Source organism: Mustela nivalis (assembly GCF_964662115.1).
Source record: "Mustela nivalis genome assembly, chromosome: 7".
NCBI classification, from domain to species: Eukaryota; Metazoa; Chordata; class Mammalia; order Carnivora; family Mustelidae; genus Mustela; species Mustela nivalis.
In genome coordinates this window covers 12,933,566-12,961,167 of record NC_139026.1, presented here as the reverse complement: position 1 = coordinate 12,961,167, position 27,602 = coordinate 12,933,566, and the positions used below count along the sequence as shown (strand labels likewise).

Here is a 27,602-nt window from a genome sequence, read left to right as displayed (position 1 = left end):
AGGCTGAATTCAGTACTGAGCTCCCTGGGTAGCAAAGCCACTGCAGACCTCTTTCAGATGCATATCAGGCCAATGGCCTCCCCCTCTAAAGAAAGCCTGGGTGGCCAGAACCGCCCAGACCAGCATGTACTCTGTCCTGAGGAAGTGGCCCCTTGGATGCCTTCCAGAGTAACATCAGATCTGGGTGGCAAACAGCCTGGCCATTCCTAGCTGAAAGCTGAGATTGCTGCCACTTCCAGTCTACAGGACCAAAGCCAAGAAAAGCATCCAGCCCGAGGAGCTCGGGGAGGCAACCTCGCTGCCCGTACCTTGAGCTCATCTGCATTGTAGAAGTCCACGCGCACGGCAGGCACCATCCAGGTCTGGAAGAGCGTCGCCAGGATCTGCTCCGCGATGGAATCGGCAATGAGGTGGAAATGCAGGGGGTTCCGCCTGTGAGAAGTGGGGGGAAGAGGAGTCAGGAGGGACAAGCGAGGGAGTTCCGGATGCAAACCCACATTCTTACCAATTTGTAACACGGGGTCAGTTTCTTTCTTTCTTTCTTTCTTTTTTTTTTTTTTAAGATTTTATTTATTTATTTGACAGACAGAGATCACAAGTAGGCAGAGAGTCAGGCAGAGAGAGAGGAGGAAGCAGGCTCCCTGCTGAGCAGAGAACCCAACGTGGGGCTCGATCCCAGGACTCTGGGATCATGACCCGAGCCGAAGGCAGAGGCTTTAACCCACTGAGCCAGCCAGGCGCCCCACGTGGTCAGTTTCGAAGAGCACCTGTGAAAGGATGTCATGCGTGTTACCAACCCAATGCTTGCTGGTAACCAGGACGCCAGGGCCGAAAAGGAGAGCAGGCGTCTCATCCCACCGGAGGATTTCAGACAGGGTCAAACCGTTGGTAACACTCCATTCAAGCCAAACACTGAACCTGTTACTAGCATATTGTGTCTTTAAAAACCTTCAACAGAGCCTATGAAACAACGTGGACAACCCTTTATTTCTACTACCTACATGTTTAGGCATTAGTTTCAGGAGCACATGGACAGAGAATTAAGTCTTCAGACCAGCTGAATGCAACAGACAAGATACTTCTCCTACAGCACGGTACGGAGTTCTGTTTTCTACTTATTCTTCCCCAAAGAAACCCAGGCACCCAAGATGGCATCACTGGGGACCCCCCCATCACTGAGCACCAGCTTGCCCTCACTTTGAATATTCCTACAGCTTTTATTGGTTCACCTCAACCAGCCGTTACTGGGGGAGCACCCAAAGTACCAGGCAGCATGACACCAGGGCAAAGCTTCTGGAATCAAATGGAAATGGACCCAAATCCCACTTGTGGCATTTATTAGTGGGGGTTTGGGACATGTCATTTCTCCCTCCCACTGCTGCTGCTTCATTCTGCAAAATGTTGAGAAAAATCTCTTTATCAGGCTACCGTGTCAATTAGATAAGTTTAATATATAATGCCTATCAAAAATGAACACAGGACCATAAACAGCAGATATGCCTTCTTCTATGATATATACTACCGAGCAGGCAGAAATAACAGCATCAACTGTAATATCACAAATGAGTGTCTCTGGGAAATCTACAGATGCAAATGACCTGGTTCTCATGACCTTAGGAAGCTCATGCTCGTTAGAGGGACAGAGGACCCACAGTGTGATATAAACACATAATTTTATGTTATCAACATAATGTTGATAACAATCACAACACAACACAATGCTCTTTGGGAGTAAAGGGAAAAAGGGGGTTAATTCTGACTGGGTCAGGAGCTGGGGAAGCTGTGTCTTAAAAGATACAGGAATTTGATAGGAAGCAAAGGGAAAGCGGACACAATGCAAGGAGAGTATTGGGATTCTACAGCCTGAGCCCAGGGCGAGCCGGCAGCGCGTGGGGAGAAGTGGTTAGCTGGGACTCTAGGGTCAGAGCAGCGGAGGAGGAGAGGAGAGAGTGCAGAAAGCAGCAAACACCCAAGTAAACAGTCCTGACTTCATCAGCGAGGCGTGGGGAGCAATGTAGCTCACCTCTCAGCTTTCAGCTTCCTGAGCCTCTCCCCAGCCCTATTCTAGAGACACAGACCCTCTTTCGGCTTCCCACGCCCGCTCTTCACCTGAGACTTCGCATCTTCAACTTGCTCTGTAAGTGACCTTGCATTTGCTCATTTGGTAAGGACTCACTGAGCACCTACTACTTGCTGGGAGATGAGCAGGATGCCGGGGACAAGGTAAGATAACCACTGCTGCCCTTACAGATCTCATGACCTGGCCCCCCTCTCCTCCTACCCTTCACTCTCTGCAGCAGGCATCTATCTCTTACTCAGCTCCTAGTTCTGAGGTCTGCCATCATTTTTCCCTAGAGTCCTTCCCTGACTACCCATGCCTGGCTCAGGGTACCCATGCCTACCCATTCCCTGATTACCCATGCTGACCCATTCCTAACAGAGGGTCATTGCAGCACCATGGACCCACCCGTCGGTTTTGATCGCTTGTTGTCCTGTCTAGATCCACACTTAACTGTGAGCTCAGGGAGGTCAAGGACCATGCCAGCCATGCTCTGGGCTATCACCTCGTAATCTAGCTCTGTGCCGAGAATGCGGGAGGAGCTCGATAAAAGGACCGAACGGATGGGTGAGGGATGGACAGCGGACAGATCAGGGGAGCAGAGGCGCACACATCAGGTGGAAGATGAGACTGGCGGAATGTGAAATGAGGATCTGATCAAAGGCCATGTTGGAGGCAGAAACACCTAGCAGGATTTCAGGAAAAGAGATCTTAGATAAGGGGGAAAATGAAGCAGAAGCAGCAGAAGGGGACACTGTGACTCCTGGGTTGGTGGTGATGTCTCTAGGACAGGGGAGGCGAGAGGAAAAGCAGCACAATGGAGGAAGATGAGGGGTTTGGGATTGGAAGCACCAAGTTTAAGGTGAGGGTGGCAAAGCCAGGCGGAGCTGAGTGGATAAGTCTAGACCTAAAGGCAATCAGCATCCAAGGCTAACCCACCATACACATGACAGGTGCTCAAGGCTGAGAAACAGGATAAATAAATAGAAGACACAGTCAGGACTGCAGAGTTTCTCCGTGGGACCCAATGGCTGAACACTGCAAATTCCCCCATTAAGCTATCTCTATTCAAGGGAAGGGGCACAGGTTCCTTGGAAGCCCTATTAGAAGCCTCCCTGTAAGAAGCTACTGGTTGGCCTGAGTGACGATTAGTGGTCGTGTACTAATCAGCCAGTGACTTACCTGAAGGGTTAGTGAAAGGCAGCTGGTCAGAGTCACTGGCCTCTGGCCCGGAATTGACACCACCAAGCCTCCCCACCCCCCACAGGAGCCACAGTGGAGTCTTATGCATCGAGAATGGACCAAGGAAAGCCTTTATAACTGCCAGTTTGCATATCCACAATGGAGGAATGCATAATTTTAGACACAGAGTGACAATACCAAACAGACCAAGCTACGTATATTCCAACACGATCACGCTGTGTGCCTGTCTCTGTCTTCCCGTGTGCGTGCTCTCCAGAGGATACTCACCGCCCAGCCTAGAGTTTGCATGGTTCCTGTTCCTCTTCAGACTTCCCTTCTCAAGTTAGCTCCTCCCAGACACCTTCTTTGAGCTCATCCTGGCCCCTTTTTCCTGCTAACTTGGCACCTCCTATGAAAAACATGAATACCCTTTCTTTTCTCTCTCTCTCTCTCTCTCTCTTTTAAAGTAGGCTCCACACCGAGCCTGGAGCTCAGTGTGGGCCTTGAACTCACAACCTGAGCTGAGATCAAGAGTCCGACACTGAGCTACCCAGGCGCCCCCACACCTGCCCACCATTTGTAGCATGATACCATGACACGTTTTCAAACACGCGGCTCCTTGTCTCTACTGTGAGGTCTCTGAGGACAGAAACCATGTTCTCATCTCCATCCCTGGTGCCCAGAAGAGAGCCTGGCATGTAACAGGTGCTCAAGAAACACTTGTGCAACAGGAAAAGGAGACCAAAGCCCCTCCTTCTAGGCCCCCACTAACGTCACGGTTCTCTGCCTCAGTGGGGCAGAGCAGGGGCTCGCTGCTTCAGAACGTCTGGGTCGGAGCCCTGGCTGCGTAACTACTAACCGAGTGACCACAAGCAGCTCATTCATCTTCTGAGGCCTCAATTTGTTGATCTTCAGATCAGAAACATTAACAGGAGGTAAACAGTACTGCACGGTAAGGATTCCGTGATACAACATGAAGTGCCTGGTGTGTAGGATTTTCATGTATGGGAACCACCGGTGTGGTCTGAACGTCTGTGCCCTGCCCCCACTCAAATTCATAACCCCTCAGGTGATGGTATCAGGAAGTGGGGCCTTTGGGAAGTGATTAGATCGCGAGGGTGGAAGCTTCCTGAAAGGGATCGGTGTCCTTAGAAAAAAGGCTCTTTTCTCTAGAAAGCTCCCGCCCTCCCTCCGTCATAGAAGGACCCAGAGAGAAGCTGGCAGTCTGTCACCAGAAAGCAGTCCCTCCTCTCCCCCCACCATCAGACCACGCTGATGTCATGATCCCAGACTTCCCAATCTCCAGGACTGTGAGGAATAAGTTTCTGTGGTCCATGAGGCCACCCACTTGAGGTATTTTGTTATAGCAGCCCGAGCAGACCAGGATAACCACTGTCAGTGCTAACTTAGGAAACTGTGATTTTCTCGACTGCTTTGCATCACGCTTCAAATGAAGTAATTTCAATTAGTTCCTCCATCCATAAACCAAAAAAAAAAAAAAAAGAGTTGAATGAAGAAATATGCAACAAAGAGCTATGAAGCAGTAAGTACATCAGAGGCATGAGGGGGGGTTTAGGTGACGCAGGAGCTGGCACTTTCCTCTCTCGGTGCAGCTATCAATCTGGCAGAAACACGGAGAGAATGCAAATAACTACACAAACACTGGAACATGGGTGTGCCCTAACACTGGGCCACCTCACGTGACTGCAAAGTTTGGGAATGGCACACCTCCCGGAGAGCCATCTAAACAGACTGATACGGACAGTAAGTGAAGGGCACCCCTGAGTTGGATGGTAAACAACCTGCACAACTCTCCATGACGGCTCTGCAAGGACATGCACAAAGTCACAGGGGTGCAAGAGGTGGCTTCTCGACAGTGCAGAGTCTAGGATGTCTGCACGTACTATGTGGCAATTAAACCAGACCCTTGGATGAGAGGAGATGGGAAGATGGAGGAAGGCATCGTGCAGGATGTGACGGAAGAAGGGAAGGAACAGAGGCAGGAAAGTACACAGCATGTCTAAGAAGAACGGCAGTATTCTTTGGGTGGATCTTACAGGTACATTTATTGGACACCTACTGCATGCCAGGAATCAGGAAAATAAAAAGAAAAAGTCAAAGTCCTAACAGCAGGCAAGGCCAGAGTGAGTGACTTCTTAAGATGCACGACTTTCATTAACTAAGAAAAAGAGAGCCAGATGAGATTTGGGTGCTGAGCAGGAAGGAGATCAAAGTTGTAATTTGGGACGTTCATCTAACCACAGAGCAGAAGATGGACCAGCATGGAAAGAGGAAAAGGCCCACGGAGGAGGATGCTGCCGGCATGTGTGTGAGGCTTTCCCCTTACAAGTCCTTGCTCTGGTCTATTTCAAGCATCTCCCCAGAATGGGGCATCCAGAGAAACGCTTAGCTCATCTCTAAGGAAAAACTGAGATGTTTGCGTTGTCAAAGGAGTCCGTGTGCCTCATCAGAAGAATAGGAAAACGCTCGATCAGTGGACACACCAGACCCCCGGCACAGGGGACCACTAAGACCCTGCCACTTCATGGACAGTCTCAACAACCCACTGCAGCTTGATCTCACTGCCATGAGGCAGAATGTCCAGAACAGCTCTGCTAACCTCCACTTTGGGCGTCACCATGAGAAGGTGGGTCCTGTCAATGGCCCCTCTCGGGCCCACAACAAAAGCACTGGAAAACACTGCCCAGACTACTTTGCTTCAAGTTTCTATGTAAGCCAGAATGTTCCCCTCAAGTTTTGATCTAGAAATCCAACCACCAATGGGATGGTCGTAGCCTCGTGCCCACGGGCCACTGAGAATCAAGAGGACCTACTTACAACTCTTCTAACCCCAGGTTGACTAAAAATGTGTGGGGCTGCTTAGTAACCTGTCTCTCCTCAAGAATGTAAACGCCATAGGGACAGACATTGATCTGTCATCCGCTGGTGTAGCCCAGCCCCCCAAAACCACCCCAGGCATGATAAATAGGGGCCCGAACACATGTCCGTCCTCCCGAATTCCCTGCCAAGGTTAAGGGCACACCGTTTGTCCAGCCTTACAAGCTAGAAACAGGAGCATGACCAGGGCTCCCTCCCCAGCTAATTAATCCCCTGCCCTGAGAGGCTGCTTAGTCTGGTGAGTACAAACAGGTCTCTGAAGCCAAATTGCCTGGCTGCTGCTTCTCTTGTTTGTCAATGAACTAACGATATGACATAGGGCAAGCATGGTAGTTCTGGAGTCTCAGTTTCAGAATCTGCAAAATGGGGTTGTTACAATCAGATTGAGTTAAAATGTATGAAGCACTTGGAACGGTGATCCACAAGGAATATGGACTTAATAAATGTTAGCACAATGAGTGTATCTGCTCTCTGGTGAGACCTCATGAATATATTTACCCCTTCTCCCCTTGTCTCTGAGCTGGCTTCCACCAACAGATCCTCTGTCCTGTGAGCCCTAAACTCCCTCCAAAATGATCACACAATCCCCTGCTCAATGTATGATGGGTAAAGTCCAGCCTCCTTCATGGAGCTAACAGGATCTTTGATAATCTCACCCTGTCCACCTCTCCAAACTCATGTCTTCCTCCTCCCTCCTCCAGCCAACCTGCAGTCCAACATTCTCTTCCCCAGACCTGCATGTGACCAAATTCCTCTCCTTCCTGAGGAATAAAGGGCCACTTCCTCAGGGAGGCCCTCCATGGCCGCTCCACGCAAAGTGCCCTCCCTATGGCTCCCCCACGACGCTGCTCTGTTTGGTTCTTCTTAGCACTTCTTAGTATTGGTAATCTCTATAATTCATCTCAAGGTCTATCTCCTGCCCGCTCCTAGAATGTGACCTGTGTAGGGCAGAGATTCTCTACTTTAACAATGCACCTGTCCTCTTGTTTTCTCTCTCTACAACCCCAGTGCTTGGCCAGTGCCTAACCATGGGTGCAATGTCAGAGATTAATCAAGTTTTCCTGCAGGCTTGTGTGTGTGCTGTCTCTCTCCGGAGCAGGACCACCTTCACATTGCCTTGCTAACTGTGTCCAGTCTTCCCTGGTCAATTTAGACACCATGGCATTGAGGAAGCCATTGCGCTAGGTCACATGCCCTTACCTGTGCCTCCCACAGATTTCCAGGCTCAAAACACTGGGGGATGCTATCGTCTACTGACAATTCACGTCTCTGTTCCCTGCTTGAAGGAGTCTTAGCACTGGAATCGTGTTTTGTGAATAACCTTATCCCCAGATTTCACTAGTCCCTTGTAGATATAACCACCCAGTAATTATTTATTGAAAGAATAAATAAACAGACAAGTTAATAATTATATGACAAGTTAATATCCTGTCTAACATAGTTACCCGGTGTTACGAGTAAAGGCACTTTGGTAAAATGTGGGAGTAAAAGTTTTAGCGTTGGGTTGGCGATGTCTCTTAGGCACAAAGCCCAAAGCACAAACCATAAAAGAAAATATAAACTGGTTTCCATCAAAATTAAAAACATTTATGTTTCAAAGGATACCATCAAGAAAACAGAAAAGATAACCTCAGAATCGGAGAAAATATTTGCAAAGGATTTATCTGATAAGGGAACTGTAACCTTAATACATAAAGATCTTTTACACCTCAAACAATAAAAAGACAAGTAAGCTAATTAAAAACTGGGCAAAGGCGGGGCGCCTGGGTGGCTCAGTCAGTTAAGCATCCGACTTTTGGCTTCAGCTCATGTCATGATCTCACAGATCGTGAAATCGAGCCCCACATTGGGCTCCACGCTCAACGGAGTCTACTCGATGGTTCTCTTCCCCCAGTCGCACAGTTCTTACTCTAAAAATAATAAATCTTTAAAAAAAAAAAAAAAACTAAGCAAAGGATTTGAACAGGCATTTCTCAAAGAGGATATACAGATGGCCAGTAAGTACAAGAAAAGACGATCAGCAACATCAGACATGAGGAAAGGCCAATCAGAACCACAAAGGAGCACTTCACAGCCACTGAAGTGGCTAAACTAAGACGACAACAAGTGTTGGTGAGGATGTGGGGAGACTGGAGCCCTCGCTTGCTACTTGTGCAACTGAAAGATGATGTAGCCGCTTTGGGAAACTGGTCCTGGGGGTCTCTTCCAAAATTGAGCGTAAATAAAGTCACCACTGTTGAGCTCCTTGGGAGTCCCATTCCTAGTCGGACAGCAAAGCTTGCTCCCAAACCTTCACAGGAGCATTATCCGTAACTGCCAAGAAATGGAAACGACCCCAGTGACCACCACGTGATGAGTGGATAAACAAAACGCAGTCAAGCCAGGCGCTGGAGTATTACCGGTGACACGAATAAATGAAACACCACCACCTGCCATGAAGCGGACGGACCTTGAAAACATGGTGCCCGGCGAAAGAAGCCATCACGAAAGACTAAACTGTGTAAGACTCCATTACATGAAATGTCCTGAATAATCAAATCTACAGGATCAGAAAGATGAGGGAGGCTGCCAGAGGATCGAAGAAGGGGGAAACGGGGAGCGACTCCTCATGGATACAACAGGGTTCTTAGTGAGGTGATGAAAACAGTCTAATATCAGGGAGCAGTGAGGGCTGGGCAAGTCGGCAAATACTAAAAACCAACAGACTGCACACATGTGAAGAGTGATTGTTACAGAATGTGAATTAAATTCCAATGCTCACTCATTTGCCGGAGCTGGGAAGTGGCCTGTGAGTTTGGGGGACGGAAGAGACCCGGTCTGGTCTGCTCAGGGGTTTCTGGGCTCCATTGCCTGGGGAGCTGCGCTGCACAGCGAATGGTCCGCCATGTTGGGAAGGCCGGCCGCCGTCAAGGCTGGCTTCTACTGGAAGGGAAACCCCACTAATAAGGACAGAAAAGCCTGACTGTGCCCACATGTGAAAGGACATCCTAGCAGGCCCGCGTTTGAGAAAACGTCCTCTAGCTCAGAACTCAGAGCTAACTGTGAGGCTATTTCATCCTCCATGTGTGACTTCTGAGTCTTCTTTTTAAAATCACTTCCTCGCTCGGGAAGGTAAGAAATAGTTTTAATGATTCCAAAATCAGCCAAAGGCCAAGAGCTTCCCACCTATTCTCTTCTGTTCACAGGGAGATTAGCAGGCGAGAGACAGATGTTACGGACATATTTACACCAACTGAACCGCACCAGGGGAGGGATAAAAACATCTTCAGAATTTCTTCTTGTTCACGGGGGAAAAAAAAAAAAGATAATTTTCTTGATACAGGATTTGATGTTATTTAATTTTATTTCTGTACAACACCTAAAATAGTCTTTTATACCAGTCACCAATTATATGCATTTTGGGAGCGCAGCTTTAAGCCCAAGAGAAAAGGCTTCTACGTGAGCGGGCCAGCACACCTTCATATACAACAGGTGCCCCGTAGCCTGCCGGGGTCTGAACAATACAGACATTAAGTCTGGTCTATATTCAGACCAGATCACACTTTGACAACAAAGAAAGAGGCAAGTGCATGTTTTATCTTCGGAAGGGCCTGCAGACTTTGCTCATAATGAGCGATGCTCCTGCTGCCTCTGGTTTCCTTAACTGCTCCCCTGTTCCAGGTTGGGATGCAATAAATATGGTAATACAGAGAGCAAAGATGATTAAACCCCAGCTTTCTCCCTGCTTTTCCGTTCTTATCTTGTCAGGAATGTGCCACAGCCCCTACAGGGCAATCCAGGGTCTGCTTTTATTAAAATATACAGGGACATCTGAGCTGAAATAATCCTTAATTATTAAGTTTACAATGGAACTGCAATTTTAGAAAAAGAAAGAGGCTGTGACAGCACCTCCAATGCTCAGTGAATCTGTTACACTTAGAGATTTAATAGAACTCACTGCAGAAAAACACAGCGGCCAGAAGGAGGGTTTTTTGGTGTGAGCTCTTGGTTTGAGGGCAGACAAGTGGTACCCATAATGTGGGAAGATTCAAGGACAAGTGAGTATCACAGCAGAAAAGCTTTCCATGGGGGAAGAACAGAGCAACTTTCAAAAATCAATCAATCAATCAATCAAAAGGCCTCCAGGCTTTGAGAGAGCCAAGGTTAGAATCCCAGGAGTATCAAGGACTCCCCTGTGACCTTGAACAAGCTATTGAACCTCTGTGAGCCTCAGTTTCCTCATCCATTTGTGGGGATAAGGGCATGTACTGTACCAGACTGGGATGAAGATCAAACACGATGGCCTACGGGATGCTGGTATCTGAACTACACAGAACAGTTGTCTTTGGTCTTATGTACCTGCAGGACCAAATCGCATAGATGCCCTCCTTACCTGTTCAAAGACATCACATGCCCACGGCACCTTCGCTTTTCCCTAACTTTCCTGAGGTGTAATTGCCAAAAACTGTATAAATTTAAGGTACACATTAAATATATTATAAACATTAAAGAGGATATATCTATATATGTTTATACTGTGAATTAATCACCACAATCAACTTAAGTTGATTGTGTTCACCACTAATGAACTTACCCACTTCACAGAGCTAAGATCAAGACCAGAGGTGAGATCAAGAGTCGGAGGCTCAACCGACAGAGCCAACCCCTCCCAAGCCTTTAAAACCACTATTTACTTCATGCTCAGCACCTCAAAAATACACACTTTGGTGAAGGGATGATGACAGAAATCCCAGTAATGATACCAATTCTCTACTGGGTCACCCAAAACGATGATTCAAAATAGAAAAAATAATAATGATACTCAAAATAGTGACTTTTTTTAAAAAGATTTAAAAAAAAATTTTTTTTAAGATTTTATTTATTTATTTGACAGAGATCACAAGTAGGCAGAGAGAGAGGGGGGGGGAAAGCAGGCTCCCTGCTGAGCAGAGAGCCCGAGTGGGGTTTGATCCCAGGACCCCGAGATCAAAACCTGAGCCGAAGGCAGAGGCTTAACCCACTGAGCCACCCAGGCGCCCAAAATAGTAACTTTTTACAATGGAGAGCTCAGACTCTGAAGTTCGACTGGATACAAAGCCAGCTCTAGCATCCTCTCTGCAGCCCTGAGCTACGACTTAATCTATGGATTCTCAGCTTCATTGTCTGTAAAATGGGGATAATTATAGTTCTCACCTCATGGAGTCATGGAAGCATGAAATGCATTAATATCTGAAATGCATTAATATCTGAAAAACACTTAGAATAGACAGCTAGGTTCGTATTTGTTCAATACACAAAACCGAGAAATGTCTCACACAGATTATCTCTGATGACAGTCAGAGGTTAGGGGACAGAGAGGTTAGAGCACAAACCAAAGCTCTAGAAAGTACAGAGCCTATCTCTGTTTGTCTGTTTTATTCAAATCCTAGGTTCTTCCCATCACAATCTAGAAACGGCTTCTTCAATAAGTTGAAGCCTGAATAAGCAATAACACAATTAGAGGCAGATGCTAGGCACAAATACGCTGTTTTATCCTCCGTGTTCTTCAGGGGCAAAAGTGAAGTTTAAAAAAACAGACAATCAAAAAACCCAGCTGCTTGATGTGCAAAGTAAGGCAAATCACCCAGCTTCCTCCTGCCAACAGGGCTGCGGAGTGTGAGAATAAGATGATCATCCTCGCAAACAAATATTAAATTTTTACAAACTGGCCCACCTTCCTGCCCAGGAGGTAAACACCTAGCTGCTAAGTAATTTTATTTTTTCCTCTGTTCACTAAAAAGCTCCGTTTCCTTGAAGAGGAACTATGCTTCCCAGTTGATTTGCTATTGGGAGTTGGAGTTATGCCCCCCCCCCCATTTTTCTTTAAACATCCTTCCGTAGAGGGCACACAGGCCTATACTGTGCTATTTTCTATGACGTAAACCCTCGTTCACATGTATTTTTGTATTTAGTTTTTCTCACCTACCCTTTTCCTTCATCGCAATGCTTGTGTAATGAGATGACCAAAAACACACGTTAAGAGGAGACAGAAACAAGTTCACCTTTATTTCTCCTTCTCCCCACACAACACAAAGAACTCCATTTCTAAATACGGTCTCTGCCAGTTTTTCTGCCACTGGTATTTTGACCATGTTCACATGGCCTGTGCTTACATAGTGGGATAATGTCATGCATGTGTTTTCAACTATGTTGTCCCTTACATCGTAAAATAGAAAATATAATTTGTCCGCATTCAGACATACAAACCGCTTACTACAAAAGGCTGTTCCGGGGTGCCTGGGTGGTTCAGTGGGTTAAAGCCTCTGCCTTTGGATCAGGTCATGATCCCAGGGTGCTGGGGTCAAGCCCTGCATCAGGCTCTGCTCAGCAGGGAGCCTGCTTCCTCCTCTCTGTCTCTCTCTGCCTGCCTCTCTGTCTGTTTGTGATCTCTGTCAAATAAATAAATAAAATCTTAAAAAAAAAAAAAAAAAGGCTGTTCCACTACTTAGCCTTACTGTTTTCTAAGTATTATTCAAATTTTTAGGATGATAAACAGTGTGTCATAAAAGCATTTCTGATAGTCTGGATTATCCTTCAAGGACAGAGTCCCTGAAGTAGTCATACAGGGTCAAGGTCTTGGGCATTGACACCATTAAATCTCTTTCCCAAAAGATTATGGCAATTTCCAGTTCTGGTAGGAGTATGTTAAGAGCACCTGGGTATCGTTCTTTTACGATCTTTTAAACTAGAGCATGCCCACTGTCACCAGGTATACTGCAGAAGTAAAAAGGATTGGATGTAACAAAGCAACCCTTAAATGAAAAGTTGCTGAAAATCTTGTCTGGAAAATAAATCTAATTGCTGTAATTGACAGTGAAAGCCAAAAGAAGCACCCTACCACTATTATTCTATTATTATTAGCATTATAAAGGTACTTCATTTGCCAAAGCATTTTATAATCACATATTGGTTAATCCCCGTAATGTGCTTCTAAACCAATGAAGCTATTTATAGCCAGACTTTCTGAGCGAAAAGTCTTTCAAAAGTCCTTTTGTCTTGATATCTCAAGTCAGGATTGCCAGCACATCAATTCACAGACATGGTCATCTGTCGAATTTCAAGGATGGGAGGGACTGAACTGGTCACATGGACCAAGATCAAGTAGTCCCTGACGGGGCATGCAGAATTTTCCGAATGCATACTAAGAATCTGCTTTCTTCTCAACTCCCCAGTGCCTCCACGAAAGCGTGGATATGCCATCAGCGGCCAATTATAAATCTACTGCTACTCTTTAAATGTAACATCTTTGTGCTACACAGTGACTGTAGGAGTAAAAGTTTATGCTCCATGGGATTCCTTAGGGTTTCAGCAACTACTGAAATTATTTGATTTGTAGCTAAAAGCAACAGTGATACTATTTATGCCCAACAACACCTGAATGTTTTTATGGCTTTAAAATTTGCCATGATGGAAAATAGCACAAGTGACTATCTGTAATCATGCAAATACTCTTTTCTAAAAAGGGGGCATTCCTCCGCCCCCACCAAGTCAAGGAGGGACCAGAGTTCTTTAGTGGTGGCAAGAAATAAACACAAAAAAGGTTGAGAACCACTCGTCTAATTCAGTGTTCGCAGACAAAACGCCTGGTTTCAAGCATTACATGAAGGCTGCAAGAACCCGTACAAGGAGTCTTAAAAACAGCACAGGGGCGATGGCGGTAGAGAAAGAGCCTCTCACTTTAAATCAGAAGATGAGGTTGAGCCCCGCTTAGTCATTCTTTATTCAGTGTTTCCATCCCCTCCTGCGACGTGCAGCTGGAATCCCGATGCCAACCACACAGAGCTAAGAGGAGGGAACGGACAGCCCCTACCACTAGCTGACACTGTTCTGTGACCTGGTGATTACTCATTTCTCTCCTTTCCCCACTCTGGGTTTGAGGGGTGGAGGCAGGGAATCCCCCCACTCCTGGGTGGGGAGCGGATCTGCTTGCTGACTATCAGCACGGAAAAGACCGGCCCGGATGAGTTCAGTACAAACAATGGAGCGAATAAATCTTGTCCTCAACCTACTAAATTCTGGGGTGTACAGATTCACAGCAAAAGTTAAATAACCTAAGAACTAACGTCTGAAGGGTTAAAAGGACCTGCTGAAAGTCACTCAGTATAGAGTGGCATGAGTGTGGCACCAGGTCTGACGCATATCTATTAGTTAACTGGTGGAATAAATATATCTTCAGGTTATTGATTAATGGTGCTTTCCAGATTCACTAGTTAAACAAGTAAACATTGACTGGGCATCGGACACTTGTGAAGTCCATCCCTAAGATATGGAGAATATAGAAACATAAGGCATGGTTTCTGTCCCCACAACTCCCATATTCTACTAAACACACAAATGTGAATAAATAAAAGACAATGTACTGAGTGCCGTGATAGAAAGCTGCAGGGCATTATGGGCTGGGAGAAGGGGAGCCCTAGCCCAGACTTTCAGGTACAGGTGGGCCTTCTGTTAAAAGGATAAGAAGTTTGCGAAGTTGGGTAAGAGGAGGGAGGAGGGAGACAAGGGACAAACAGAGCAGCACCGGGGAAACAGGCGGGGCACACCCAGGAGACGGTGGAAGCTAGAAGCAGGTCAGTGTTGCTGGAGAGCCAAGTCCCAGCAAGGGGAAGAGAGAGCAAGCATGCTGAGAATGACAGCAGGTCCCGATGGTCTGTGTCCCGTGGACAAGAAGCTCGATTCTCTCCCCTCCATGACAAGAAGCCAGTGAAAAGTTTGAAGACATCAGATGTGCCTTTCTGAAATATCACCTGGCCTTAGAGGCCAGGTCTGTGGGGACTAGAAGGAAGAGGAGGAGAGAGAACGCGCAGACCCCCGGTGCCAGGTACAACAGGGGTAAAGACAAAGGGATGGAATTAACAATATGAGAGGGAGAACCTGCAAGTGCATCACAGAGGGGCTGGGTGGTGGGGTCTGGGAGAGAAAGCAGAACCAACCATCAGTAAATGCACATTGGTCTTTGTTTCATTGAGCTCTAAGAGCTTTTCACCACTGTTTCTACTGCTCAGGACTTCCTGGATCTTGGCTACAGCCATGGATAAGCTTCATCTAAACCCTTGGTAAGAATGTTAGAAAAGAGCCAAAGACACTGGCTAGAACTACAAACTCAATTCTGGATACACCAATAGGTCTCGATATCAATCAAGCTGAACAGTGAAAACACAGAAGAAAGTTCCTGTCAAAAAGCAGAAGCAAATGACAGGAGTTTAACTTGGGTAAGAGATGACTTGGGAGAGGCAGAATCACTTCCAGGTGGAGGAGGAACCCATCCTTTGCAGGGCTGTCTCCATGGGGACCCACTAGGACCCACAGACATCAGCTACGGGTTGGAAAATTTCGGCTTCATATAAGGCAGGACTTTCTGATGGTTAGAAATGCCCAGATGTAGAACAGGCTACGACGGACTAGAGTAAGCAACCTTTAGAGTTTGCTACAGCTGTCCTAACAGACTACCATGCAGAAACTACAGAAACTTAGTTTCTATGGTTCTGGTGGTTTGAAGTCTGACATCAGGTGCCGGCAGGGATGGGGTCTCCTGAGGCCCCCACTCCTGGGCTTGGAGGTGGGCGTCTTCTCCCCGTGTCCTCTGTGTGAGGCTGTGTCCCAATGCCCTCTCTGTATCAGGACACCAGTCACACAGGACTACAGTGTATTTGTAATGCCCCAATTTGATTGAATTACCTCTTTAAAGGCCAACCTCCAAATACAATTCACATTCTGAGTTACTGGGGCGAGGGCTGCAACATATCAATTTTAGGGGGACACGTTCAGTCCATCACACAACCTGTCCACAGGGGTGTGGACACAGAGAGGTCTGGTGACCGCCAGGCAAGGGAAGGCCAGCAAAGGGATGGAAGCCTCAAATCTGCAGTGTCCCTGAAGCTCCCGTTAGGTCTAAGACCTACAATCCTCAACAACGTGGGACAGCACCTCATTGTTGCTGTTAAACATTATTAACACAAAATTCTCTGCCAGGTTTCAGACAAAAATCACACTTTCACAGCAGCTTTGATGACTGATGAGAAATGTCGTTCTTCTGCACCTCACTACCCCTGAGGGGGCCTACAGGCCGCGGTCACACGCACGAGTCACACACAAGACATGCGCCCAAGCCTTCTGCACCAGCCCACGGAGCACCACGGCTGCGCTTACCTGTGGAACAGGACGGACTTGACCAAGGTGACGACGTCGCGGCTGGCGTTATACCCGGCACAGACGATCGCAACGTGGATTGTCTGAAAAGCAAAGAACACAGGGCAGGCGGTCAGACAGATGGAAGAGGCCCTTCCTGGTGCTTCAGACCACGTGGAAAAGAAAAATCACCCCGATCTCTTGGGGGGGTCGTTAGAAACCAAAGGACATAGTTTGCAGCTGCAGAAAATAACTTGAGACGGTTTTATTAAGGCCTTTTTAATCGGTTTATGGGGCTTTCATCACTTGGAAACCATTAAGGCTCTTTGCAATTACATTTTGAGGACGAGAGAAAGGGCGATCGGCTCAAACAGGCAAACAGTGAGTCCCCGACCCCCACTCTGGGAGACAGTGACAAATGGTGACAAGAGAGAGGAAAGAAATACATCCCGAAAGGAAAAAGTGACAGTCAGGGATCTTAGACTGAGAAGCAATCGCTTGAAGCTAGAAAGGTTCTCGCAAGACGTCTCAGGGTAGGGGCACCTGGCTGGGCTGAGACCAGGGAGCGTCTGTAACAAGGGCCCCAGCTGGGACACCATCCCAAGAAGTGAAGTCTGGCAGAATGGAAGGGAACCTTATGGCCCACCTCCTCTGAGCAGTCAAGAGCACAGGCTCTGGACATGAACCCTGGCTCCGCCCTTCAGCCCCAGGCGACCTGGGAAAGTGGTGGCAAGAGGGGACGGAAAATAACCCAAGGGCCAGAACACGTCCTGCAGGAGGTCATGGAGTACAGAGCGGGTAACACCCAGAGCAGAATGCGGCGCTGGGCCCCCTGCCTTCCAATCACAACAGAGTCGGTCTCTAGAGCTGAGCTTCCCAAACAGGGTTTTCCTTGGCACCCCAGTGGGCTGCACCGTGAATTACAGGACACGAAGTCACTTATCTCTTTAAGGGAGTGCTCAAGGCTACCAGGCAGGGCTGGCTCCCTCAGGCTGGGCTACCCTCCAAGCTTCAGCAATCTGACAAAGATTGAGAACCCGTGCTCTAGGCCGTCCCATACAGAAAGTCATCTAGCCTCCCAGAACAGTGCTGGGATGAAGTCCATGAATGAGTTCATGAATGAAGGGTTCATGCCTCTGGGAGTATCTTTGACGGAAGCGCAGCCTTCCCTGAATTGAAATCGGCCTCCTAACACCCGCCCCAGCCTGCTCTGTCCTGGCAGGACGGCAGGACAAGCACGTTCCCTCCAGCAGCCTACACCTAATGACACCACTCACAGCCCTTGCTCCCAGGACACAGCTTCTGGAACCTCCATCACTCTAATCAGCTAGTTCCAAACTCAGTTCTGTTGACTGTGCACTGCTTTTGAAACTTCCTAGGAGTCTAGAATTACTTTAAAGTAAAAAGTGGGGGGGGGGGGGAAAGAGGTCAGGGGAGCCGGTGGAAAGAAGAAAAATGAAGTTCTAGTATCCTCGTCCCTCCTCTGCAGGCTCTCAGGACAATGACCTCTGGTTCTCAGGCCTTCTTCCCCACCCCACCCACCACATCACCCAGGAGTTAACTCAGGCTCAGGCCGATGGGATTCGACCTCGGGAACAGAGATTCCTTACCCTTCTAGTACACCAGAAACACCTGAAAGATCTTTAAACTACACCCTATGCCCCAACCCCACCTCAGACCAATTAACTCTCCATCTCTGATGACCAGGATCTAAGCCTTCTCCATTCGAGACAAACGTGACCCCCCCTGCCCTGCCCAGAACGTCCGATAAAGTCTGGAGTCCTTTTCGGTGGTCACTCCTGGGGGCAGGCAGAGGCAGGGCTGCTGCCGACCCCCTACGAGGCACAAGGTGGCCACCACAACGGAGAATTATCCTGACCCAAAGCTCACAGGGCTGTCATGAGGAAATTCCGCTTTCAGAGAGAAGCAAGAGGGGGTACGGGGAAACTGAGACCCACAAGCTCCCAACCCGACCTCATCTCACATAAAATTAGACCATACTGTGCATATCTCAATTTCTCCACCTGCAAAACGAGGACACCACGGCTTATCTCTGGATATGCTCTCCCAAAGACTCAGGATGAAACACCGTAACGTGAAATGCAACTGTCACCATTTCAGTCACGAAAGAAATGAAAAGGAAGACGCCTGCACGAGTAGACACAGCCAGGAAGGGGACGAGAATGGATAAAAGCTGAATCAGGCTCTCTGGAAGCACAAATATTTAAACACGAGATATCAAACGCTGTCTTGGCTTCAGGGTTCAGGGGCTTTTGAAAATGGTCCCATTAAACATAAGCACGAGCGCGCACATTCTTCAACCCTCTACATAATTTTCCAGTCTCTTTAGTTTCGTCCAACACACCTCGCCACCACGAATAAATCCATCATGGGGAGCCGTAGCGGCAAAGCCCGCTTCCCCAGGAAGGCAGAAAATCCGAGCGCCATGAACATGCTCTTTGGGGAGTTCTGGAGGGTCCCAACTTCTGTGGGGATGGGAGTGAATGACAAGAATGGGACGGGGGCTGGGTTCGGAGTGAAGAGGGGACAGGGGACAGGCATGGACGCTCCCTTGAAAGCAAGTCACAAATATGCTCTCACCACGATAACTTGGTTTGGAAGCTACAAAGTCCAGGTTTCAAGTGTTTCGATGTAGTGACGTAAAGATGACCGGCTGATGGTCCCAACGACTGGAACATTCCTCTCCTCAGAGTGAAGGGTCTGAGCGTCAGATTCAGCGACCACTGGCCACTCATCAAGAATTCCTCCTTATATCTTAGGTAGATGCCACAATTGCCTTTACTGGTCCCAAAGCTCGGACACGGGTGATGATCTTACCTGCTCGTCCCCCACTCACACTCATCAACTCGCTCCATGCCCGAGCACCTGACCTTTACAGACCGAATAACCAGGCTCCCACTGCCTCTGGTTTCTGGTTGACTTTGGTCACAGGGAGGCCAGAGGGCAGGTGCAAAGAGAGGTCGGATCCCCTGCGCCTTTCAGAAGCCCTCTCCCATTGTTTTGGCTCTCTGGGCTCCATAAGGCCACCCGCCTCCCACCCTACAGGCTCAGGGGTTGTAGTGACTCCCTCCAGGGAGCTCCATCACCCTCGCTGGCTCCCATGCCCGTGGCCCTGCCTTAATGGTCTTCCTCTCTTTTGAATGTGCCATTGGTCTCCTTCTAGGACCTGACCGATTCCAGTGATCCTCCCTTAGCCTCGCATGGGTCCTGGGGGCTGGAAGGGAGGCACAGGTGGCCCTGAAGCTGCTCCCTAAGGTGAAACGAGGCGAGAGAGCACCAACAGAGCGAACTGGAGAACGTGTCAGCTGCGTTGATAAATGTTAAGCAGCCTGACGAAGCTCTCAGACACATGGACCACAGCTTCTTCCCAAGGAAGCCCACAGAGTTTCCCGCTCACTCCCTCAAGTCCTGACTCTGGTGCTCAGCACACACCCACGAGATGCACCTGAAGACGTGATGTAGTCGAACTGGGGCCGAGTGAGTGACGTCCTAGATCCTTCTAGGATGTAGAAGAAGGATCCAAGCATGACATGGTGTTCCTGGAATCCCTGATATGCCAGGCACTGTGTTGTGCTCAGAGCACAAAAAGGCGAGTCAGTCCCTCGGGGTCCGGTGAAGAGGGAGAAAGACCACTAACCGGACAATCCCATCAGGGACAGGGAAGGCTCCTGTGATGGCAACCTTAGTGCCCTTGCGTGCCAGGGTAGCCTGTGCCACCGGGACCAAAAGGATGCCAGAGAGCTTCTGGGAGGAGAGGGCATTCCAGTGACTCAGCCAGGGCCATCGTCACTCCTGACAGTCAGGGCCTGCTGGGATTCATAGCTCTCTGCTTGTCAGCCTTCAACAGAACCAGGAAAAGAACATTCTCTGTGTTCTGCACCCCTTGCCCCCATCCCAAGACACAAGAAAAAAGTCTCCACGGGGTTGGTTTCTCAAACAGGGATGCAGGGGAAAAAATGTCCCAAAAGAAATCCAGAAGAAACTAAGGGGTGGCAGGCCAGGCATGAGCCTGGCAGAAGGCATCAGTACCGTGCCCAGCTGCATTGCCCCCAGCAACACCAGGAGAAGCAGGACACAGAGGGCCCGGGATTCCCTGCAGGATGCTGTCCGGGGCACCACTGAGTGCGAGCATCTCCTGTCGGGGAAACTGCCGGCAAGGAGAGAGAGGGGAGACCCATTTCAGCACCAGTATCTGCTGTAAAAAGTCAGCCCACACTGGCGGGACAGCGGGAGACCTCTGTGTGGGGGAGGCTGGCCTCCCAGAGGACGGGTGGCTGGGGAGAAGCAGAGGGCCAGGGGACAGAGGTGGGGCAGGGGTGGCTTGGTGGGGAAAACCCCACTGGAGTAAAGAGATGTGGTTTGAGCTGCAACATCAAAGCTAAGCTACGACTGTGTGACCTTGGAGCATCACTCGTGTCCCTGGGCTTCCTGGCCGTATCTGTAAAATGGACATAAAAATGGGCACTGCACTGGGTCGCTGTGCACATCACACAAGTAAGTGCAAGGAGGCGCCCCTGATGGACAGATGCCACTTGCCAGATGCCTAAACAGCACACGGGGAAGTTGTTCAACACCACTGTGCTTGAACTCCCTCACCTATACAACAGGGACTTAACACCACTCGTCCTCAAGGGGGTGAGAAGTGGCTCTCAAACTCCACGTGCACCACGATCCCTGGACGGCTTGTTCAGACAGAGTGAGGGGTGGTGGTGAGGGCAGTGGGGACTCTTTCCCCAAGTTTCTGATCTTGGGGTTCGACATGGGGGCCTAAGGACTGCTGACGTCCAAGGGATGCCGATGCTGCTGTCCAGGGACCACCCTTTGAGAACAGATGCTCTAGCTAAGTGCTCTGAAGAATGTCAAACACACACTCAACCAGACGTTAGCCGTGGTCACCCTGAGAGTATGGGAGGTGTTCCAAGAATCTGTTTTCAGTGCCTCTCCAGTGGACTGCACAAAAGCTCACGCACTCGTATAAAAGAACAAGAGACAGCACCCATCACTGTCCCTGGGTCCTGAAATTCATGATTCTCTCAGGGTGAGGACAAGGCAACGGAGGAGCACTCACGATGTGGGCTTTTTCTGTGCAAAGAACAAAACCGTGGAAATCAGGAGACCTGGGTGGTAGCTGCAGTTCTGCCTCTGACTGGCTGAGTGACCTTTTGCAAGTAACTTAACCTCTCTGATCCTTGGTAAATCCTCTACACAAGAGGAGGATAGAATTTCTACACACAGTAGTACACAGGGGACACTTTCCAAGACCCCCACGCAATGCTTGAAACCATGGACACTATTGAAACCTATATATATATTTTTTCTACAGATGCACAACCATGATAAAGTTTAAGTAATAAAATTAGGCACCGTAAGAGATTAACAACAGTAACTCATAATAAAACAATTATAGCCGCATACTGTAACCGGTTACGTGAACGTGGTGGTCTCTCTCACAGTACCTTACGGTACCTCCCTCCGCCCTTCCTGTGATGACGGGAGGTGCTCACCAGGTGTGAGCTACAATGAGGGCAACGATGCGGGCGTTTGGACACAGCATCAGGCTCCCCAGGGTCTGACGATTCATCAGGAGGAGGGTCAGCTGTTTCCAGAACAGGTGACCCCGGGTTACTCTAACTGTGGAAAGTGAAACCACGGCTCAGGTGGGATTCTGGCACGGAATCCTAATATCCAGGGTTTTCCAAAACTCAAGATGAAGAGTGAGACAGGGTGGGACAGGTCTCGTCCAAGGTCCCGTGGCAGCCAGTCGATGGCAAATCGAGAAGCTGAATTCAGAGTCCTGCTGTTAAACCCGTACTACCTGGTCTCAATAAGACACACATGGAACTAGGAAAATGAAAGAAACGTACAGCTGATGAGCCACCTAGAATCATCCTGCAAACCTCCAGGGCATCCACAGTCTCCTGGGAAGCCAGGGGTCGAGTTCCCTCTCCTCTAGAGCTAAACCATGGAGCCAAAAGACAAACTTATCTCAACCCCGTGGAAGACCAAAGTAGACACCTCCTATGATGTATCAATTATATTTCAATTAAAAAATTAAAAATGGGGCAGTTGCTTAAGCATCTGATTGTTGGTTTCAGCTCAGGTCATGATCTCAGGGTTGTGAGATCAAGTCCCACACCAGTGTCTGAGCTCAGCTCAGAGTCAGCTTGGGATCCTCTCCCTCTGCCCCTCCCCCCCACTCATGCTCATTCTCACTCTGAGATAAATAAAAATAAATCTATAAAAAAAAGTTTTAAATAATTTACAGGTAAGAGGAGACACCTCCTGACTGTAATGGCAGCCAAGCTGTCAGGGGCTCAGCAAGTAAGGACAGGAAGAGCCACAGGGGCTCCAGGCCCAGTCTAAGGACATGAAGGGCCATACAGCCATGGACTTTGAGCACCTTCTCCACAGTCAAGGCCTAGTAAACGCTAAACCCACGAATGAACCACCCGGCATTGTCCCCATGCATACTTCTGGTCTGCTTTAGCGCTTCCCCGTGTGACAAAGAACAGAGTACCCGCAGCAGGCAGACTGACGTTAGGGTGCATCAGGAGAAGCTGAACCCCTATTCGGGGCAGGTGGACTGTCTGCACACAGCCCCATACCAGCCCACCATAGACGGCATGTGCCATGCGCCCACCTACAGAATGACCCTAACCCAAAAAGCCCGCACATGTTGCCAAAACACACGGCCATTTGCCAAGTGTAGACGGCGTGCCTTCTCTGTGCCGGACTCCCCTGGAGGTGCCGGGGAAAAGCGGGGAGCAAAAGAGGCCGGACTGCGTAGCAACGAGTCAGCAAGGAGGAAGCTGGGGAGCAAGGCAGACCTTCTAGAGCTCAAGGCCCTTTGCAAGAACAGGGCTTCTCCTGTGTGTGAAGAGAGAAGCCACTTGAGGGTTCAGAGCTGAGAAATGGCATGATGCGACTTATATTTTAGAAGACCCTCTCGAGCCGTCCACTGAGAACAGATTATCCCTGCGTGCACGTGCAGGGGCAGTGGGGAGGGAGCAAGGAAGCTGGAAGCAGAGAGAACAGTCAGAAGTCTTCTGCAACCCACCCTGAGCACGGTGGATGCTGGGACAGGCTGCCCAGATGCCCTTCAGTGAGGTACGTGCTGTGCTGGTGCCAGAATCATCCTGGCTGCAGAGAGCCACCTCCCCTGGGGCAGCCACTGCCAAGAGACCACCAGCATCTCCAGGCACCGGCCTCAAGGACCCGCCTTCACAGACTGTCTGTGTGTGAAGCCTCACAGCACCCTTAAGCCAGAGGTGGTATGGGACAGGGAGGCAAAGGTGGAAGGTGCGACATGGCCACGTGATGTTTTCTTTCCAAGTCCTTGGCGATCTGTCTGCAGTCAAGCTGCCTGGCAGAGGAAGCAGGGTAGTACGTGTGTTGGGATTTACAGCCTGTGGCGGGGATGTGGGGAAAGTGCACCCTTGTGCGCTGTTGCTGGGAGCGTAAAATGCTGCAGCTGCTGTGGAAAAGGATCTGGTGGTCCCCGGAATAATTAAAAACAGGAATGCCATATAATCCAGCCATCTTAACTTCGACGAACATATCCAAAGGAACCGAACGCAGATCTCCGTGAGAGGTGTGCACACCCATGCCTGTGACGGCATTATGCACAACACCAACAGGGGAGCAGCCCGGCTGTCCACCGTCAGATGAACGAATACACAAAATGTGGTCCAGACATATGGTGAAATAGTATCAGCCTTAAGAAGGAAGGAAATCCTGGGACACCCGGGTGGCTCGGTACGTACGTTAAGCACCTGCCTTTGGCTCAGGTCATGATCCCAGGATCCTGGGATCCAGTCCCACATCAGGCTCCTTGCTCAGCAGGAAGCCGGCTTCTCTCTCTGCCTGTCTCTCCCCCTGCTTGTGTGTTCTCTCTCTCTCTCTCTCTCTCTCTCTGGCAAATAAATAAAATCTTAAAAAAAAAGAAGAAGAAGAAGGAGGAGGAGTAAAGAAATCCTGTGTCACGCTGCAGTGTGAACTGTGAGGGCATCATGCTAAGTGAAACAAACTAGTCACCAAAAGACAAGTACCATTGGATCCCACTTCTATGAAGTATCTAAAGGAGACGAATTTCCAGGAAGTAGAATGGTGGTAGCCAGGGTCTGGGTGAGGGGAGGGGAAAAATGGGAGTGCGTCGCTGTATCATAGGTACAGTTCATTTCTCAAGATGGAAACGTTCTAGAGATCCGTCACACAGCAATGTGAACATACTGATCACTACTGAAACCCACATTGCATTTCTAAGAGAGTAAGTTTCATGATACATGGCTTTGCTATACCACAATTAAGCACAAGAGAGATTTCTAACCGTAGACCCGCATTTTTCAGCTATGTGGCCTCGCTCAGCTCAGGCTTCCCTAGTCAAAATTTCACGATGATTGAGTCCAGAAGCAACACATGGACAAGCGCAGTGTCTGGTACCAGATACTTGGACGAAAAGTGAAAGCAGACGTGATCACCAGCGCCCTGACCCCCTTTCATGGTGCTCATGCTCTGAACAGACTGGACGGCTCCCGAGGTTTCCTTACTTCCACAATATGCTCTCAGTTTCGGGTGCCCTGGTGTTCCCCCTCACGTATCAAACTCCCCATTTTTCAGGATATACCAGCACCTGTTGGGAACTCAGTTTCTTCATCTATTAAAAAAGGGTGGGGAGTGTAAAAATATGTCAAGGTCTGCTGGACAGATGACCTGAGATGATTAACGTGAAGGGATTAGAGCCTGGCGCTGTGAACTTAGAAGACAGGTGTCAGCAATCAGTAGAATTGCTATTCATTTAAGAGTTTATAGTATTCCAAAGGCTCTATATTCAAGGTTTTCAGCCTTAAATATTCTTGAAAGTCAGATATCAGTTTCTTTCCTTCTGTCCTTACCCCAACTCTCCTTCAAGCAAGGATTGGGATAGTCTTTTCCCTCATGATTGAAAAGAGGACTTTCAGAGCTGCTGGACTCCCTCCTATGTGTCAAACGCTGATGCTCCCTTTGTACTCCCATAGAAGAGAGAAGACACAGTAAGGAGGAGATGAGCCACTGGAATCCGTCATTATTTGGGTCATGGGAGCAACTGTGCAAAATTAGGAAGGACCCTTTATTTTGTTCTGCTTTATTGTCATCGTCTTTCAATGAGAAGGTTGCATCTTTATTTATTGTTGTTATTGTTGTTGTTAATGGCACTTTTTCCAAAAAAAAAATAACATGTAATAAGAGAGCATGACAGAGAAAGCAGATCAAGGCAGGACTCCTTTCGAGTAAGCACAGACAGGAGGCTGTGGGAGACAGGACCCTCTGCCAGGGCCATGGTATGGTAGCCACCTCCAAGATTGTTCCCACAGACCCCTGACTGCGTGTGCAGTCCTGGTGTAGCCTCTCCAACACTGTGTCGGGGTCGGCCTCTATGACCTACAGAGCTTGGTAGAACTCACAGTATATGATATCCCAGGTGAGGTCCTAGAGACCTCTGCCTTGTTCTGCTGGATCCCTCTCTCGGGGACAGCGATCTGCGACAGTGTGAGAGGACACGAGCAATCCGAAGGACCTGAGGTCCCAGCCGTGCCAGCGTGCCATTCCGAAGCAGATCAAGTCTACCAATGACAGCCACCCTAGCAGACTTCGAACCCTCAACTGCACGAGAGCCCTCCAGACATGTCCAACGAAGCTGCTTCCAGATTCCTGCTTCTCAAACTGGACAACCACATAAATGCTTGTTATTTGACATCATTGGGTTTTGGGGATACCTTGGTATGAAGCAATCAGTAACTGCTACACTTGTGTAGGGAAGGTAGCCTAAGGAACCACTACAGGAGCTAGAGTTCCCAAAAATCACTGCATTGGAAAATCCTGCTAGGTTTCTTCGAGCTATAATGTTCCCAAACTCCAGGGTCTGACATTCAGGGAAGACACTTCAGCAGATTTATATCCTTGAAGGGGCCCAGAAGAAAACCTCTGAGGCTAATAAAATATGAATCCACATGCTGCAACAGTATCTTCCAATAGCTGGGTGAATAGGGGAGGTGGCAGACAAAGCCCACCACTGCTGAGTTATTTCATAAAATTCTCTAAAATGAAGTAAACGCGATAGCTCGAAATACTGTGGTTTCCGGGGCCCAGAAAATGAAGGCGCAAGGTGTCAACTTTTATAAACATAATGCCTCCAGCAAAACAGTGCACCTGCACTGAGTTAACAAATACACTCACAATCTGAAAGGCAATTCTAAATATAAGTTCTTTTAAAAGAACAGATACATTCTTGCCTCGACCTACTGAGAAATGACTACTCCCCACATAGCTGTTGTAGCCTCCCAAGGTGAAAGACGACCCCCCACTGTGCCCCGTAACCTTGAAGGCTTTGAGATGAGACACCTGCCAGGCACAAACCAGGACTGGGGCTCTAAGCTCACGGGAGTGTGGGTCACAGGTGCTCTAATTCGCAGAGTAGTAAGGCAATGGTTCCAAGTACAGGTTCTTTGTTTTTTCTTTTCGTTTCTTTTCTTTTCTTTTTTTTTTTTTAATTTTACTTGAGAGAGTGAGAGAGAATGCACACCCAGAAGCAGAGGGTAGGGGTAGAGGGAGAAGAAGACTCCCTGCTGAGCAAAGAGCCTGATGTAGAACTCGATCTCAGGAGCTTGATGTAGAACTTGATCTCAGGATCAAGACCTGAGCTGAAGGCAGATGCTTAACCGACTGAGCCACCCAGGCACCACCAAGTATAGGTTCTAGAAGCTTAGGTTTAAATTCAAGCACCACTTCTTCACGGCAATAAGACTTTGAAATGATTATTGAAACTTTCTTAGCAGCTTTCTAATGTGTCAAATGAAGAAAGTATGCCATGTGGATTGAATGAGATATTTTATGCAAATTATTTTATGTAAATTTTAGCACGGAGTCTGATCTACTTTAAAGGCCGAGTAAATGTTAACTTTTATTACTATTACATTATGACCAAGAAATGAAGCTCAAAGCGTGGGGTAAGAGAGACAGACTGCCATAATGGTGGTCTCGTCTCAAAGAGTACCATTCACCTGACCTCCCACGGTAACAGTATCAGTGGTTGTTGTAATTCAAGGATATCCACCAATTCCCTGACATTCCTCCCACTGAGAGATGGGAGTGTGTGCTTTTTCCTGCGAAACTGAGTAAGTCTTTGAGCCTCTCCCAATGAAACGATTCCACTATCAGAAGAAGTGACACTGTGTGACACTGAGGCCAGGGCATAAAAACTGTTTCTGTTCTACCCTGGTCACCGGAACACTTGTCCTGAGTCTTCAGCTGCCAGCGAAGA

The 27,602-nt window shown here is 48.5% G+C and overlaps 1 protein-coding gene across 4 annotated transcripts in view; it reads right to left on the bottom strand.

Annotated features, from left to right (window-relative positions):
* LARGE1 (LARGE xylosyl- and glucuronyltransferase 1) overlaps positions 1-27,602 on the bottom strand; it is a 524,894-nt gene that overhangs the window by 261,254 nt on the left and 236,038 nt on the right. For all 4 annotated transcript variants that reach the window (XM_082740545.1, XM_082740542.1, XM_082740543.1 and 1 more), the window contains 2 exons: positions 16,307-16,389; positions 309-432 (listed from right to left, as the gene is read on the bottom strand). In XM_082740545.1, the coding sequence (XP_082596671.1) occupies positions 309-432; positions 16,307-16,389 (207 nt within the window). The remainder of the gene's footprint in view (positions 1-308; positions 433-16,306; positions 16,390-27,602) is intronic.